Source organism: Tiliqua scincoides, chromosome 8 (genome assembly GCF_035046505.1).
Source record: "Tiliqua scincoides isolate rTilSci1 chromosome 8, rTilSci1.hap2, whole genome shotgun sequence".
Lineage (NCBI taxonomy): Eukaryota > Metazoa > Chordata > Lepidosauria > Squamata > Scincidae > Tiliqua > Tiliqua scincoides.
Genome location: NC_089828.1, coordinates 29,613,884 through 29,632,029, shown reverse-complemented (window position 1 = coordinate 29,632,029; position 18,146 = coordinate 29,613,884). Strand labels below are relative to the sequence as shown.

Genomic DNA, 18,146 nt, shown 5'->3' with positions numbered 1-18,146 from the left:
GCACCGCGCGGCGGGGCTGGCTCCTGCCCACAGTTGAGCTTGGCCTCCTCCTCAGTGGGAGCCGAGCTGGGTCAGGGTAGGCCAGGCCCGGCTGAGCTAGGCTAGGCCAGGCCAGGCCAAGCCAGCCAGGTCGCGGCTCCCCCCTCTCGCTGAGGTCCTCACCCCCGGCGGCCAGCGGCGGGGGGCGCGCGAGCGAGCCAGGGCGGAACATGCGGCTGCCGCTGCCCCGCGGAGAGGCCGGCGAGTGAGGCCCGCCAGGAAGGAAGGAAGGAAGGGGAGGAGGAAGAGGCAGCGGCAGCAGAAGAGGGCGGGAGGGGGGCCTCCTCCCTCTTCCCCCCGCCAGCCTCGGGTCTCCTCCCTCCCAGGGGGGCAATGACAGCGGTTCCGGGACCCTCCCCGCAGCAGATCAGGGACCGGCTGCTGCAGGCCATCGACCCCAACAGCAACGTGAGTCCGAGGAGGGGGGAGGACGGTCCCTTGCAGTGGCGGTGGTCAGTTGCTTCCCTCCTCTCCAGGCTGCAAAGTGGGCGAGCCCCCAGTGTATGCCCCAGATGGGGTACGCATCACCTCGCTACCTATCTCCCCATATATCTGTTACGTGGGGCAGTTGACTGCCCCCCCAGCACATACCCACACACCATGGGGGATGCCTCATTCCTCACCTCTAATGCCCCCCCCCGGCATCCTTCACTTCATTCTCTCCAGCCACCTCCCCAGTGAGGCAGTTCAGTGGCCCCCACTATACACATGCACACATGTATGTAGACGTGGAGGAAGGGGAGAGGGGCTTCTTGCCTGTGGATCCCCCTTTCTGGTTGGCTGCATATTCTCTAGCCACCTGCATAGTGAGGAAGTTGCGTAGCCCCCACTATACATACACACATATGTATGTGGACATGGAATGAGGGGCTTTTTGCCTGTGAATCCCCCTTTCTGGTTGGCTGCATATTCTCTGGTCACCTGCACAGTGAGGCAGTTCAGTGGCCCCCCACTATACATACACACACGTGTATGTAGACATGGAGGAAGGGGAGAGGGGCTTCTTGCCTGTGGATCCCTCTTTCTGGTTGGCTGCATATTCTTTAGTCACTTGCCCAGTGAGACAATTCAGTTGTTTCTCCCTATTATGTGTATAGGGGAGACATGACTTATTACCTAACCAGTATCCCACCAGTGACCTGGCCTCCACAGTCATCCTTCACTTCTACTTTACCTGCCTTCTTCCTGCTCTCTTCTGCCACAAGAAGAAGCAGTTCTCTCTCTCACACACACAAAGTACAGCCTTCTCGCATTCCCTCTGAGCCCCCTGCCTTCCAGTAATCTGTGGATGGGAGGAATGTCTCCTTGCATACACATGGAGTCCACACACACCTTTAGCTAGCTCTTTGCTCTTTATGTGCATCCTGCATTTCTCATCTGCTGATTCCCCCCCCATAAAGAGCACCTTTAGAAGCTGTGTTCCATTCTTTTTCCCAGTTCTTCTGTAGTTATTTCTTCTCCCCTTCCCTTCCCTGCCAGTGGCTTCTCTCATCTGATACAATTTTTATTCCACCTTCCTTCTCTCCCTGGTTCTTGGGAGCTGCACCACCCAAGCCATGCAACTGAGAGCCAGGTAAAGCTAGTCTTTGCAAAGTGAGGCTGTAGTATAGCATTCAGGCAGCTCCTGGTTGCTGGGGGATGAAGGGGTGGAGGAGTGCTTTGAACCTTCTTGGACCTCACCTCCTCTCTTTCTGCCTCCAAAGGTTCTTTCATGTTTTTAATCTGTCCCCTGTTCCACATCTTAGTCTGCCCCTATGAGTGGCATCTGAGGACTCACTCCTCACACCAGCAGTTCATTGGCTGTTCTGCTTGCAGGTTGCATGCCTCAACCACTAGGGTTGTACACAAGACTCCACTTCCTGAGGAGTTCAGAGGGGTCCTTCATCTTTCCTTCCTTTGCAATGATCTTGAAGAAGTCTTCATTTCCCTGCCCAAATATCACTGCAATGTTGAAGGCCTCAAATTTGGTGAAATAATTCATTCTCTTTCAAGTGAATACTTGCCATCCCATCCCCTGCCCAGTCTCTCCTTTGTTCCTCCATGCTATGTCTAACTCCTTCATTCAGGCTGAAATTGTGTCAGATAGTCTTCATCTTCCCTATCCTGCCAGATTGGAAAACAAATGATATAATCTTCCTTTTTTGGGAGTGTGTTGGGGAGGCTCTTGGATCTATACAGAGGACCCTAGCTTGGTTTTTCTGGCTGTATCCTAGTTAGTGCCAAGGAAGTTCCATTTCCAGATTCTGCTGAAGTTATTTCTTATTCAACCACTTGGGTAACATTTTGCATGTTAGCACATTCGCCACTTTAGATGGATGGCTCACTTGTCCGTCCTTTTGCAGCAATTTTGGATGCATCCCTAAGGATGGAATCTGACTGTGGCTGTTGCAGAAAGTGAACTGGAAGGGTTTTCTATTCTTTGGATCAGTTGTAAGAAGGACTAAGGCTAGCATGTTTATCATAAAAAAAAACAAGTGGAAGATAGAAGTAGTAGTGATGAATTGGTCACAAAAGGTTGGAATAGGAAGTTCTAGATTAGAAGGAACAGGAATGTATTCGGTTGACCTGCTTCCATGCGGAAGGTTCTTGTTAAGAGTTTATGGGAGTCCACTGAGTGCTCTTTTGCAAGTAAATCTTAGTACTGACGGCCATTCCTCTTTGACAGCTGAAACTCTGAGTGAGTTTCAATCCCAGATGTCCCCTGCATGAGCTTAGCCTGGGCCCTCCCTTACTGCCATAACCAGAGATGGCAAACTGCCATTGCTGGTAGCAGGGTGACTTTGAGCCCCTGTGAATAATCCTATTCCAGCACTGGGGTTTCATGATGACTTCCTGGGAATACTTATCCGACGCTGTGCCCTGCTACTGTGGCAGTGGTTGCTTTTTTCTCCCCAGTCCAGAGATTCCTGTGTATACCCCCTGGGATTCGGTAGACAGTTCCTAAATGTTCCTTTTTGTGTAATGCTTGGGCATACTAAAGATGGCATGACAGACTGTTGGATCTATCAACTTTCCCAAGTTGCAGTGCAGTTTTCAACCCTTCTAGAAAATCTGGAATATGTGTCTTTTCCATTTAAGCATTGTTGCTTGGCTAACTTTCTTGAGCCACCCAGAGCTATATACATTGCTCACTTGCTACACCCCTGTGTTCTCTAGTGTTCTTTATTATATTTGGCATGAAATGTAGCACATTTCAGTCATTTTAGAGCAGGGGTGTCCAAACTTTTTGGCAGAAGGGCCACATCATCTCTCTGACACCGTGTCGGGGGCCAAATTAATTTACATTTCAAATTTGAATAAATTTACATAAATGAATATATTAAAGATGAACTTATATGAATGAATGAAGGTCTTGCAATAGCTCAGGGTCTATAAAAGGCCTTGCACAAAGCAAGGCTGGCCTTTCCTTTGCTGCTGCTGCTGCATCACAGACGTGAAACAACGAGCAGTGGAGGGAGCCCTCATCCCACAGCTCACTTGAGAGGCCAAACAGTTGCCCTCACGCTGAGAGCAGTTGCATTGGGCCAGTGTGGGCTCCAACAAATCTCCAGAGGGCCAGAGGCTCATTGGAGACTAGGGGCTCCCTGAGGGCCACATAGAGAGGCCTTGAGGGCCGCAAGTGGCCCCAGGGCCGGGGTTTGGGCACCCCTGTTTTAGAGGATCAGAAATTCTTGTGCTTGCTGTTTTATAAAGTTAGGCCCATCTTTCACAGGTGGCCTAAAGCTGCCTTGTAAAGTTGTGGCTGACTTCTTCGCACACATGGAATAGCAGTAATTGGATCAATCCTGTTCTAACCCTGAGGTTTCATAGTGATCTCTTGGGAATAATTGTTGTACTGGTGATAGAATGATGAAGTTCCAGAGTTGTGCTTCCTTGCCATTCCTAGAAGGTGGGACATACATATGGGGAAGATTTTGGGCTGACTTTTCTTAAACCATGTCCATGTTTGTTGTTCTGCACATCCTATCTTGGACTACTAAGAGGTTTTTTAGCTGGGCTCATGTGATTTCAATGCAGTGGCGATTGCCTTTTGGCAAAGTTAGGTCTGTTGCACTTTGACTTTGCTTTGTTGCTGGGCTGAGGAGATGTCTTGCTGCTGCTTTCTTTCATAACCCTATGTCCCTTGGTCTCTCCTAACAGTGGCAGTGCTGTCATAGTGGCAGAAGCAAAGCTTCCTGTCTTCACAGCCACATTTTTAGCTCAGAACTTCTGAGGGAAAGATCTTAACAAGTGTTGCGGGTTGAGGCTACCCTTTTGCATCTGGTGATGGAGAGTATGGTAGCTTGTTCCTTTGCAGGTGTTCATGGATTTCACATTTTGACCAACTTATGTCTTTCCTTGTTTGAGTAGTGTGATGATAGAAAGGCCTAGCCAGACAGGATTGGTCATGGTCCTTTGAATTGATCTTCTCTCATGTAAAGGAAATCGTTTGCTAGGGAAGAAATTCAAATGTTGCGGTAGGTAATGCCTTGATCAATGATAGCGTCGTAAAGAAACCAACACGCTTTCAGGTTCATGATTTTCTTGCTTAGTTGTAACCTTTTTGATACAAATAAAATGTTACCCAACTGTAACATTTGAATTCTTCTGTCACATGTGAGGCTTGGGGACCACTTCCAGCTCTAGGAATTATCATCTTTTCCCTGAAGTGAGGGGAAAAGTGAGCAAGTGAGCCAAGCTTTGGCTAAGGGTTTGATATTCTTTCTTCCCCCGCCCCTGACAAATCCTGCTCATTTCTCACCTCTGTGGTACAAATAATTGCAATCTTCAGCCTGAAACAGACATTCATAATGCATTTGCTCTCTGCTTTTTCCCTAGGTTACTCTTGCCAACCAGATGCCCTTGGGGGCTTTTCATGTGAGGGTGGTATGGCTTATTGGGTCTTTTGGGTTTGCTTTTTTGTTGGCAGCAGCACAGTTCCCTTCTGCAAGATTGTCTTTGTTGCCTGTCTTCAGCTGTAGTATTAACAACAGACCTGGAGTAGTGAGGGAATACCCGGTGTGGATGCATCCAACAATACATGAAAATTCCCATGATTCTCCCTTTAGTCTTGGGCTCTGAGATTAGGAAGCTTCATGGTCATGAGAAGAGGCATGACAGCCATTTATTTTGGTGCCTTGACCTGAATTGGCCATCGACACCACTGCAATTCTTGGGGCCACAGCAATTTGCCATAGAGTGTCCTAATAGTGGTTTGTGTGTGGTTCATAATGGTTTTCTTGCTTTGTATGTGAGGACTCTTTAGCTGGTCTTTTTTGAGTGCTGGAGTTTTGCAGAGCATCCTGTGCCCAGGATCCTTCAGTGGCATTCTCAAGGGAGGCCATGGGGGAAGTATTTCATAAGTGGCATTGTAGAAACTCTGCCTCCATGTTCTTCTCTGTTATATCCCCTTTGTTGAATGTTAGACTGTAAGCTGCTTGGAGCAGGAATTTGCTATCTTGTACATTGTAAAGTACCATGCAAAATGATGGCATTATAGAGGCGATATTTTCTTTTGTAAGATGCTGTTGTTAGGCTTCTAAATGTGTTTCAGTGTATAAAAGCCTTAACCCTGACTGCGTGAATCTTGTGTTATCTATTTGAGAGTACAGGCCAGCCATCCATAGTTCTGCTTCCTGGTACAACACAGCCCAGTGCAGTTAAACATTTAAGAGACCTGAGCATCTCTTTGAGTGGCACTTATTTTCTGTTCCTTTTTTCCAGATACACAACATGGTCGCGGTACTGGAAGTGATCTCCAGCTTGGAGAAATACCCCATTACCAAAGAGGCACTCGAGGTGTGTTCCAGAGCTCTGCTCTGTTTCCTTTTGGTGCATAAACCCTTAGAAGTTGTTACCGGGTGATTTCATTCAGGGGTGTGAGGCTTACAGTCTGGAGGAGCAGCCATGAGTGCATCTGCACTGTATGGTTTGTCCCAGTATGGAGTTCTGATTCCTCTGGCGCTGTGTTCCTTCCTTTAGCCAGGCTAAAAATATATTTCTTATTTTAAAAATGTCTGGGCTACCCTTCAGAAGATCTACAAGAGTGACATAGATTGAAATGAGGTTCCTGCAAATGAAATGTTTGACCATCAAACACATGCACTTTAACACTGCAGGGAAAAAAAAAATCTTGAAGCAATCATACAATCACATTGTTTTTTATTTTGCTGTGTTATTAATGCAAACATATACTACACTACCACATCATAATGTTTTTAAAAATTATTTAATGCATTTAGAAATAGGAAAAATGTATTTTGTTTATTTGTAGTACGCATCTAGATTTGTGGAGTTTAGAACTGAAGTTCAAGAAAATTTAATTGTATTTGATGGTAGAAGTTGGCATATGTCTCAGTATGTACTGTACTCCTCCACATATTTAGTAAATACAAATGCACACATTAAGCACATACATACAAATTTGTCTTGTGGCATAGGTTTGTGCTCCATATGCCCATTCACAATGCAGACCCATGCATGTTTATTCAGAAATAAATTCTTCTGATTTCAGTTCCCAGGTAAGTGCATATAGAATTCAGTAAGGTCTAAATTCAATAATTAGTAAAAATTGAAACTATTTCTCCTTTTGTCATAGATTACTTGGCCATCCAGTCAAGTTGTTTGAAAATCAGGAGCTATTTAGAGTACTTTTCTAGCATGAAGAAATAATGTGGTTGGTGTGGACAAGCTAGCTGGGGTGGAGAAATGAAAGTTTGGGCTAAACTAATTAAACCTAGCTGGGTTACAAAGTTGCCCCCATGGGAAATCTAATTGGTTTCTAGGTTAATGCTGAACCTCAGGTCCTTTTTTCCCCTAGAAAATTGTTAATGGCAATTTTCCATTGCCATCATGTATCACACTGCCAGTGACAGTGTGTTAAAAAGGCAAAGTGATAGAGCCACTCATTTTGGAGTTATTGCAAGGAAAGCTATTGTGGGCAATTACCCCTGAAAAATTGTGAAGTTAAAAATGTCCTGGCTGAGATTCAGAAAACCTATCATGATCTGTCCAGAAAAACACAGTTCCTAGGTTGTCACCCCCCCCCCCACCTGGAGTTTGGAGCATCCTCATAGCTCTAAAAGAGTGTGAGCCCTTGTCATGTAGAGAAAATACCACTGTAACTGTTTGGCAAGTCCAGTGGAATACAGGATGAAATGTAGTTGCAACTTTCTCCACAGTTGCTGCAGTCCCCCACCAAGCTGTGTATCAAATGTCATATTGTGGTTTGCTGAATCACAAATGATCCAATGCTTGATCAAATGTCAAACAGTTGCAGTTTTCTCTAGTCTAACTTGCATAGTATTTTGTAGTGAAGGTAGGTTGGCTGTCAGGGTACTCATTTTGTAGAGCAGTTTCCTTGTTGCTCTTGTCCCGTAGTGAACTATGACCATGATATGGACATCAGTACTAGTGGTTTGAATTGGCAACATTGACAGTATGGATTACGTTGCTGTGGGTCAGTCACTGCCCTAGCAGTTCTTTCAGTAAAGCCCCACACCTTACCTAATTGTACCTTTTTCTTGTACGTGGACAAGGTTAAATGGCCCAGCTGTGTGCCACTTTCTCCATGTAGCTTTGATGCACTTAATGCTTTTTATCCAGAAGCCAGGTGCACGTTGTACTATCCTATGGCTGTGGATTTGTGCAAAGTCCCATACACACCATCTTATTACCCAGGGAAGGGTATTTGTTTTGTTCCCTTTTTTAAAAATTTATTTTTGCAGTATACCTCCTGGACTGTGGAGCAACCTCATAACTTTAAAAGGATGCAAACACTTGTCGTATGGGGAATAGTTGACTTGAAGGGATGCGCCAAAGTATAATTAATTTATTATATTAGCTACCGCAAGATGTCATGGTGGCTACTAGTTTAGACAATTTTAAAAGGGGGATCAGTCAAATTCATGGGGGTTTAGTCTGTTAATGGCTGATAGTCATGATGACTGTGTGTTCCAGGTTCAGAGGCAATATGTTTGTGAGTACTAGTTGCAGCGGAGTGATATGAGTCAACTCCTGTTTGTGGACTTCTCAGTGGCATCTGGTTGGTCATTGTGGGAAACGGGGTGATGTACTGTGTGGGCCGTTTGACCTGATCCAGCAGGGCTCTTATGTTTTTGTTCTTGCTCATTCTGCATTTTGAAGGAAACCTTTTCAGGGCATGTCAACTAGGGACCACCAGGAGAAAGTCCCTTCCTGTGTTGGGTTGTGGGATTAATAGGTGACTACAACTTTACTTAATCATAAACCTTGTAATACAGTCTGTTTTCCCTTTTTTAAAAAACAACAACACAGGAAACAAGGCTGGGGAAGCTCATCAATGATGTGAGGAAGAAAACAAAGAATGAGGAGCTCGCCAAGCGTGCCAAGAAACTACTGCGGAACTGGCAGAAACTGATTGAGCCTGTAACACCAAATGAGGCCGTTTCAAGAGGGTTGCCAAATCCTCCTGGCTCAGCTAATGGCGGGGCTCACAATTGTCGAGTGGAAACTCCTCCTGGGGCTGTGATTGGATCAAAGGCTGTTCACGACACAAAGAACAGAAATGATGTTCAAAAGCTGCACTCTCCAAAACCAGAAAAGCCAGGAGGGAATCGAAAAAGAAAAGGGGAACCCAGGGATAGCCACCAGGGCCCTCCATCAAAAGTTTCCAAAGTCAGTTATGAAGTATTACAAAACTCTTCCCCGCCTCCAACAAATGGGATTGGGGGCAGCCCTGAGAGTTTCCCTAGCCCTCCAGATGTGACCCTACCCACAGGGCCAGAAGGCTGCAGCAGGGCAGAACTCGGTGAAAATGACAAGCCTGCTAAGATCCCCATCAATGCAGTCCGACCTCACACCAGCATTTCCTCGTTAGTCAAGACAGCCGTGCTCCAACAGCAGCTGCATGAGAAAGCAGAGGAGACAGCTGCTGGCCAGCCCAGGAGTCCTCGTTGCTCCTCGTTCAGTCCGAGGAGCTCCCGGTTGGAGACATTTGCCCGCCAGCACTCCCCCAAGGGCTCAACACCCATCCCATCTCCCAGGCCGCCACTTTTGGATGCTGCCATGGCAGTACCCTTGTCGCCACCTCCTTCTCTGGCACAACCAGCAACGCCCCCAGCATTAACTAAGAGACTGGAGGCAGCTCAGCAGCTGGGACTAGAGGCACCTCCGCACTGCCAAGAGCCAGTAGCAGCCCCTGAGAGCCAACATCGACTTACTGCAGGGACCTTTCCTGGCAGTGGGTCAGGCTCCCACCCTGTGGAGTCCCTGCTGCCTATGGCTGACTTCTCGCCAGATGCATCAAAGATAGATAGCGACAGCACCGCATCTGGGTCTGACAGCAAGAAGAAGAAAAAGTACCGTCCCAAGGATTGTGTGGTCAGTTTGGATGGACAGGCACTAGAGGGTGGGGTCAAGCCAGTCCGGTTAAAAAAGGAGCGTCGGCTGACCTTTGACCCTAAGACGGGCGAAATCAAGCCTTTAACCCAGCGGGACTCTCTGGTGGGGGCCATCCCTGCTCTTGCTGAGCAACAGCACAGGACAGGCACGGACAAACAGGAGCCCAAGCCCCCCCTGCAGAGTCCCTTTGAACAAACGAATTGGAAAGAGTTGTCCCGGAATGAAATCATTCAGTCCTATTTAAACAGGCAGAGTAGCTTACTGTCCTCTTCGGGGGTGCAGACTCCTGGGGCTCATTACTTCATGTCTGAATATTTAAAGCAGGAGGAAAGCACTAGGAGAGAAGCCAGGAAGACCCATGTCCTGGCTCCCCACAGCAAACCCACAGACTTGCCGGGGGTGACTCGGGATGTGACACAGGAGGACCTCGACAGAATATGCAGCCATCACTGGCCAGGTGTGAATGGTTGCTATGATACACAGGGTAACTGGTATGATTGGACGCAATGCATATCGCTAGACCCCCATGGGGATGATGGGCGCCTGAACATCCTGCCTTACATCTGCCTAGACTGAGTACAGTTTTACTGAGATGCTTCTGACACTGGCAGGTTTAGTAAAACAGGCAGGGGTTGTGCCACCCCCCCCACCCCCCGGCACTCTGAAACAGGCTCACCAAGGAGAGGGTGTGTAAGAGAGCTGGACACTGGCAGTTCCTTCTTCCCTGTTCAAAAGAACACTTTTTTGTGAAGTGCTGCTACCAGTTTACTAACAAAATTGCAAAGGAAGGCATAAGGAAGGTTGATTTCAAAACAAACACAAAGAGTTCCAAACTCTCTAGCCAGCTCTAAAAATGAAAAAAAAAATGTGAGTGTTCAAGAGGTGAAACTTGTTTCCAGCACTTTGTGAATGTCAAAGTTGGAGGGCAGGCAGGCAGGCAGGCAGAGGTGGGGGGATTGTGGAACATTTAATACAGTCGTTAAGTCTATTTATTTGTCTTGATTTGATTTTCTTAAAAAATATAGCAGAGACATGTTTTGTTGCACTGTGAGGCTGCCTGGTGGGAGTGAGGGGAGGGGACAGAGGTGCCCACCTTCAGTTCAGCATTCCATCTACTCAGAGTCAAATCTGGTTTCAGTTTCAATCCAAGCTCAGAAATGCTGCAAAAAGTGTTATCGACTCTCCCAGCTCCACCACCACCTGGAGCATGTGTTTTCCTCTTCTGCAAACTTTCTAGAGGCGGGCAGGGAGGAGAATCGCCTTTTTGTTTAAAGAAAAATCCAACTGTATCGAGGGTGCTACTAGTTTGTAAATGTCCTGTGAAGGGGGAGATGGAAGCCTGTTTGTATGCTGGAAATATACTTGTTACCATTCCTTTAGATATTGTTTGCCTTATGGATATCCATCACAAATGCGATTTGCAAAAACAAAGAGCCTTAGTGAATGTACAGTACCTAGAACTTCTGTGTCTCCGAGGCACAGAAGGGAGCAACTTTGCTATTGGTCCTTTCAGTGGACACGTTGTGATATAAATGTGGAAATAAAAAAAATTTGCACAAATCTCACTGTGGATTCTTAAAAAAATATATTTAGAAGCAATTGACATACTTTTGGTCTGGTGAAAGGTATTCAGTGGTGGGGAACAAAGCACAACTTTCTGTATGGTTGGTCAGTGTGATACTGTATGTGGTGGTGCTACCACCTGGTTGTTTTCAGTCCTGTTCCACACCAGCAGCTGTGTGCTTGGAAGGTTCTTCTGGATTCAGAGGAAGAAAGTAAGCTCGGTCCAGTGTCAATATGCAAAAAGAAGCTTTATTGCTTCTGAGTCTAAGAGCAAAGCATACAGAGCAAAACCTTACAAAGTTGATTAGTGGACCACACAGCATGTTGGTGCTCAAAGCCAAGTCTGAGATACAAACTAAATTAATTGCATGATTATATAGGGTGTTTATTTCAGTAGTTCAGCTGGAATTAACAAGAACAACCTAATTGACAGCAAGGTGATATATGTGACTAAAAATATAAACTATGCATGACTATTTTCTAGGTTCTCATTGTTTGGAAGTATCTTGTCACAAAGATGCATCCAAGGAATTGGCAAGGCTGGTACAAGCAAGAGATAATTGTGAATTAAGTTTCTAGAGAAACACTAATGTGCCTTGGAACAGCCAGCTGTGGTTGAGGTCATTTGCTTTTGAGCCCAATTTCCCATGAGAATGGCCTCTGAGAGAGCTGGTGGTTCTCAGGAAATGGGGAGACACGAAGATAGCTGACAGGCTGAGAAGATGGCTGGCCTTATGTGTCCTTGGGGTGGGTATGGGCAGAGGGTAGATTGAGATCTGCTGGTAGGTCTCTGAATGTTTCAAGGTATGCCAGCAAAGTTTCTGACACCCTGTAGTTTCCCCTACTTAAAATATGCCTCTTTGCCCAGTTGAGTGGGTGGCTCTATTTATATCAAGCAAAGGGAGAGCAGCTATCCCAGAAGAACATCTTTTCTAGTCCTTAAGTTTGTGAGCCCATTTGGGACAGGGCCTCATCCTTTACATTCTTTGCTATGTAAACCACTTTGGCAACTGTTCTGCTGATAGATGGTATATAAATATTCCTAATAATAGGAGTATTTTAGCAAGTAAACCAGTTTCTCAAACATGGCTGATCTTGTACTAATCACTTCCCTCTCGGCCTCCATGTTCTCACCTGTAAAACAGGAGTATTAAATAGGTTGCTTTTGACCATGAATTTGTGCAGCATTGCTTGACATTTTCAAAAGTTTGTTTAAATCCCTGATCTGTAGTAATCTAGATATAGATTTGTACTTGTGTATGCAGGTCATTTAACATAAGGCTTGTGGGGTTCAACAGGCTCTGCCTCCTTCCAGCCAGAACTTTGCACCTGGGGTAGTTCTGGTAAAAATAAAGCAAAACAACAACAAAAAAGTGGATTTCTGAAGTCTCCCCACCCCTACTGTAGTGTGCTTAGAAATAACTTATTTGTAAAGTCAAGGGGACAGTGTATGTCTATATGTTCATGTACAATGTAGCTTTTTAGGGCTTCAGTTTTTGATTAGCTACATTAGAAATGACTGAAAAGATGCCTGAGCTAATTGGGCAGCAGGCTTTTGAAATGTTATTTTTTTAATACTGTACAAGCATTATTAAAAATGCAGATAACAAGCATCATCTGAGAAGAGGCATTCCCATTCTCTCTCACATCTGGGTGAAAATACATCATCCAAAATGTGCGAGTTTTAATCGATTGATTGATCAGTGAATTGACTAAAACTCAAAACACATTAAACAACTGAAGTTGCAATTCTAACCAACTTTCCAGCACCAAGGTAAGGGCAATGCAGCTTCGAGGTAAGGGAACAATCATTCCCTTACCTTGAGGAGGCCTCCATGACTGCCACCCAACTGCAGGATGCAGCACACACCCCAATTGGCACAGCTATGCCAGTGCTGAAAAGTTGGTTAGGATTTGGTCCTAAGATTCTTTTTTCAATTGAGCTTAAGTTTTTACTTATCTCAGCAGCATAACTCAGAAGCAGTTTTCAGATAATTCTCTGCCTTGTTCAAAACTAGGTGCCTGTTGGCTTGAGGGAACAAATTCAGCCCTTCCCATCTTGTCAAAGCATGGCCTGTGAGTTGCCAGTGGGTTGTGCACATGCATGCTCACTTTGATAGGTGGAACAGAAACTGTTATAAATTGAAGCAAAAATTCTCTGAAAGTTAGTCTTTGCTTAGTCTTACAGAGATGCAGCCATATCTTCAGTCAGATGTAGTTTCATATATCAAACTGTAAGGGAAAAGCTCTTCCTGTCATGCATGGAGCTTACTGTTGTGTCTTATCTTGTGATCCAATCTTCTCACAAAGTTGCACCAGGCAGTCACTTCCACCCTGAAATAGGGGCACAGAGCCTTCTGGGATGACAGGCAGTGGAAATGGCTGCCTGGTGCAACTTTATGAGAAGATTGGATTGAAAGGTAAGATGGTGCAGCGTAGAACAGTAAGCTCTACACACAGCGGGGAAGGTTTTTGCAGGTGCCAGATCCAGCTCACTGGCTGGGTTTGTCACCTGCTGCCTTAGGTGCTGCTTTAACAAAAGGGACTTGCAAGATTGGTTCTAGTATTGTTTTTCTTATCCTCTCCCATGTTTATAGGGATTAGCCCATAGGAAAGGTGATTCTGCTTTCTCTGTTAATGAGGTTGGAGAGTGATGGGATGCCTACTGGTACTTTGCAAGTAGGTTTCCAGGTTCAATCCCTGGCATCTCTAGCTAAAGCTATCTCTGGTAGTACTTGATGGGAAATGCATCTTTTTTTCATCTGCTTGCAGTTTTCCAAATTGCCAGTCAGTGGAGCTAGAGGGACCAGTAGCTATTTCTGTGTGAAGCAGCTAGATATGTTCTTGAAGGTGTACAGTGCTTAGGGTATATTAGGTGCTTTTTATAAATACAGTAATGCCTGATGATCATGTATTTGGTAAGTGGTTTCCTCTGTGAGCTTTTTTCTATGACAGAACCAGGCTCTGGAAAAGGGGAGGGAGATGTGATTTCTTTGGTTCATCTCTGTTAGTATAGCAGCTTATACTAATTCTGTAACTTTAGTGAAGGCCCTAACCCATATGTGAAAGGTTTATAATTTGTTTAATCTTCTAGGTGACTACAGCCATTTCTTTAATGTCAGGGATAAAGTTAGGGCTACAGAACCTGCTTATGTTTTCTCCAGTATGCTGTGGCAGAGACAGAAGCAGTATCCCTAAGACTTATTGTGGGGCTGGGAGGGGGGGAGTAGGCTCCCGCCATGTGGAAGTACTATCCCTATGCATAGTGCTGTGTGACTTTCCTGCCACCAGATGCTTTCTCTTACCAAGTGTGGGAGATCATATCCTGAGAAGGCAGGTTCACAGATGCAATACTTAAAGGAAGGAGAATTACTGGTTCTCAGTGAAATTTGTAACAGGCTGGGTGGAGTTTCTTCTTTGTTTTTGCATATATAAAGGCAAAGAGGGCATAACTGAAGTGGTCCTGGAAATTTAGGCCTGTGAACAGTGGGGGAGAAGGGATGTCTTTACCTTACAGACCAATTCCAGAGGGACCAGGCATATTGGCCTTTTTATTATTTACCACCTCCATGGGTTGCCAGACTGAGAAAAAAAACTGTATTTAGGGTCCATCAGAGTTTTATGGCACCTGAGTCTAGTGTGTAAAATCCATGATGGTTGACAGACCGTCCATTGATATAGAGGGGGAAGCATTGTAAATACAGGTCCAGCCTTTTTATACACGGATTTGACTCAATAGGAATGGCCCCTGCAAATGAGAAGAATGTGCTGATCCCTGGAGAAGGGGAAAAATGCACCCCTTTAATAATAATAATAATAATAACAACAACAACTAGGTATTTATATACCGCATTTCTGGTCATCAGATTACTCCTCTGACTTTATTCAAGGCAGTTTACATAGGCAGGTGTTTCTAAATCCCTCAAAGGGATTTTTACAATCATAGAGGTTCTCTCTTTCAAGAATCAACAACATTTCAGAATGGATCTTCCTGGTTTGGTCTCACTTCTGGCCTCCAGTTCTCCCACGCAGGCTGGCAGGCAGCTCCATCTCTCACATGGAGGGCAGCCAAGACGCTTCTTGCTCACAGCAAGAGCAGGTGGAATCACTCAGCTGGGCTTGTCAGCTGCTTCAAGGTCTTGCCATTCTCAGCCCTTCAGTGAGCTGCCAGTGTCCTCGAACTGGTGACCATCTGATGTTATCTTCAGGCTAACGGAGGCTCTACCCTCTACCTGGGGGCTGGGGATAAGAATAGGCCCTCAGTTTGACTGTACTTGTCGTAAGAGGCGACTAAACAGCCACCGGGTAGATGGGACTCGTCAGCCAGGGAAGACAGCTCATCTGAGAGAAGGAAAACTCTGATCCCAAACCTCCACTGCCTTGTGGCTACATCCAGTTATGGAAAAGGCTTCTGGAGTCAACCTCGAGGCAAAATCCGGAGCCGGAGTCCCTGAGGCAGTTCATGGCTGAACACAGTCACGTTCTGGCAACTCCTGCGACGCCGCTGGAACCAACCATATTGGCCTCTGCCTTTCCATTGGACCATTTCAGCGACGTGGAGAGGGGGGATTTGCTGCATGGGTAACAGCCTATCCTCCACACCTACTTTACCCAGGCTTCGCGCACTGGAGAGGACACTCTGTTCCAGAACCACCATTCAGAGCGTGACACCATAGTCTTCTGAGACTGAAGGATGCCAGCCAGATACCCTCTAGACCAGACTTCCTGATTTTAAACTAAAATCAGTTTTAAAAACTGATCAGTCCTTTAACAATAGCCTCCTTAATGAGAGGGCAGCTGGCTGAAAATCCATCAATCCTTCTCTTTCCAGGCAACCCCCCTTCCCCCTGAAAGCACCTGAAAGAAAGTTGATCACTTTGCATTGGTGAAGGGGGAGCTGAGTGAAGAGCCTTTCTAAGCACTTTGAGAGAGACTGATTGTTGGATTGTTGTCTTAATGACTCTTATCTTACATCACAAAGGTCAGCAAGGCTGTTTTTAAATCACTGGAACAAAGAAACTTTGTTTTTTAAATTGATTTGCTATAATGCGTTTTTTGCCATCCACTTGAGTGCTTGAAAGGGAACCCATGCAAATAATGAGGCTGAACCTGTAGTGGGGCCCTAAAGACCTTGAAATGCAAGATGTCTAGCTTATGCCATTTTTATGTAAAGCTCTTGTTTTCAACATCTGATTGTTCACAAAACAATTGTCCTCAATGACAAGCAGTCTGGTGGCACCTCAGGGGCTAGGGAGTAGAGCAGTAATTTCCATGGGACAGAACCTGCTTTGCTAGGTGTGACTTACACTTGATTGAAAATCATGGTGTGTGTGTGTGTGTGTGTAATAAGATAAGAAATGTCAATAGGGGAGCCCAAAAACTTTGAAATATAAGATCCAGCTTAGGGCATTTCTGTGCAAAATTTACATGAACACAACATGAGCATGAATGCTGGAGGATGTAAACATAATCTTGAGATACTTCAGACTAGTAGATACATTGTGGCAGAAACCTTTGCGGATTAGAGCCTATTTGACCCAGAGTATAAAGTATTAACTTCCCTTGGTGCTCTGAGTTCAGCAGAGTATTAACTTCAGCATGGCTTCTGTAAGGGTAAGTCTTGCCTCACGAACCTTACAGAATTCTTCGAAAAGGTCAACAGGCATGTGGATGCGGGAGAACCTGTAGACATTCTATATCTGGACTTTCAGAAGGCGTTCGGCATGGTCCCTCACCAAAGGCTACTGAAAAAACTCCACAGTCAGGGAATTAGAGGATAGGTCCTCTCATGGACTGAGAACTGGTTGAAGACCAGGAAACAGAGAGTGGGTGTCAATGGGCAATTTTCATAATGGAGAGAGGTGAAACGCGGTGTGCCCCAAGGATCATTCCTGGGACCGGTGCTCTTCAACCTCTTCATAAATGACCTGGAGACAGGGTTGAGCAGTGAGGTGGCAAAGTTTGCAGACGACACCAAACTTTTCCGAGTGGTGAAGACCAGACGTATTGTGAAGAGCTCCAGAAGGATCTCTCCAGACTGGCAGAATGGGCAGCAAAATGGCAGATGCGTTTCAATGTAAGTAAGTGTAAGGTCAAGCACATTGAGGCAAAAAAATCAAAACTTTACATATAGGCTGATGGGTTCTGAGCTGTCTGTGACAGATCAGGAGAGAGATCTTGGGGTGGTGGTGGACAGGTCGATGAAAGTGTCGACCCAGTGTGCGGTGGCAGTAAAGAAGGCCAATTCTATGCTTGGGATCATTAGAAAAGGTATTGAGAACAAAACGGCTAATATTATAATGCTGTTGTACAAATCAATGGTAAGGCCACACCTGGAGTATTGTGTCCAGTTCTGGTCGCCGCATCTCAAAAAAGACATAGTGGAAATGGAAAAGGTGCAAAAGAGAGCAACTAAGATGATTGCTGGGCTGGGGCACCTTCCTTATGAGGAAAGGCTACGGCGTTTGGGCCTCTTCAGCCTAGAAAAGAGACGCCTGAGGGGTGACATGATTGAGACATACAAAATTATGCAGGGGATGGACAGAGTGGATAGAGAGATGCTCTTTACACTCTCACATAACACCAGAACCAGAGACATCCACTAAAATTGAGTATTGGGAGAGTTAGGACAAAAGAAAATATTGCTTTACACAGCATGTGGTTGGTCTGTGGAACTCCTTGCCGCAGGATGTGGTGATGGCATCTGACCTGGATGCCTTTAAAAGGGGATTGGACAAGTTTCTGGAGGAAAAATCTATTATGGGTTACAAGCCATGATGTGTATGTGCAACCCCCTGATTTTAGAAATGGGCTATGTCAGAATGCCAGATGCAAGGGAGGGCACCAGGATGAGGTCTCTTGTTATCTGGTGTGCTCCCTGGGGCATTCGGTGGGACACTGTGAGATACAGGAAGCTGGACTAGATGGGCCTATGGCCTGATCCAGTGGGGCTGTTCTTATGTTCTTATGAGTGTCTGGGCATGAATGAGAAAACAGAGCATTTTCAGTCAGATATTTTGGTTTTGCCTTCCTCAGGTACGTACAGATCAGACTGCAAGTCAAGGTAAATTTGATAAAAACTGAGGGTGTGGGATCTTGGCAGAGCATCACAGGCCAGAGAACTTGACCAAGTATGATCTTCAGTACTAAGGCCGTGAAGCAGGAGGGGTCTCAAGGCTTTGGAT

The 18,146-nt window shown here is 45.6% G+C and overlaps 1 protein-coding gene across 1 annotated transcript; it reads left to right on the top strand.

Moving 5' to 3' along the window:
* The first annotated feature begins 64 nt into the window (after positions 1-64).
* Positions 65-10,931, top strand: MED26 (mediator complex subunit 26). Its single transcript, XM_066635937.1, has 3 exons — positions 65-447; positions 5,743-5,817; positions 8,314-10,931. Exons 1-3 carry the CDS (start codon positions 373-375, stop codon positions 9,973-9,975), a joined length of 1,812 nt encoding a protein of 603 aa, XP_066492034.1. The 5' UTR covers positions 65-372; the 3' UTR covers positions 9,976-10,931.
* Positions 10,932-18,146: the final 7,215 nt, after the last annotated feature.

Bases quoted from the DNA above. Each gene is read 5' to 3' on its own strand.
- MED26 (XM_066635937.1), top strand. From the start codon at position 373: ATGACAGCGGTTCCGGGACCCTCCCCGCAGCAGATCAGGGACCGGCTG. The intron at 448-5,742 runs GTGAGTCCGAGG...CCTTTTTTCCAG, and splicing joins CCATCGACCCCAACAGCAAC to ATACACAACATGGTCGCGGT. The intron at 5,818-8,313 runs GTGTGTTCCAGA...ACAACAACACAG, and splicing joins TTACCAAAGAGGCACTCGAG to GAAACAAGGCTGGGGAAGCT.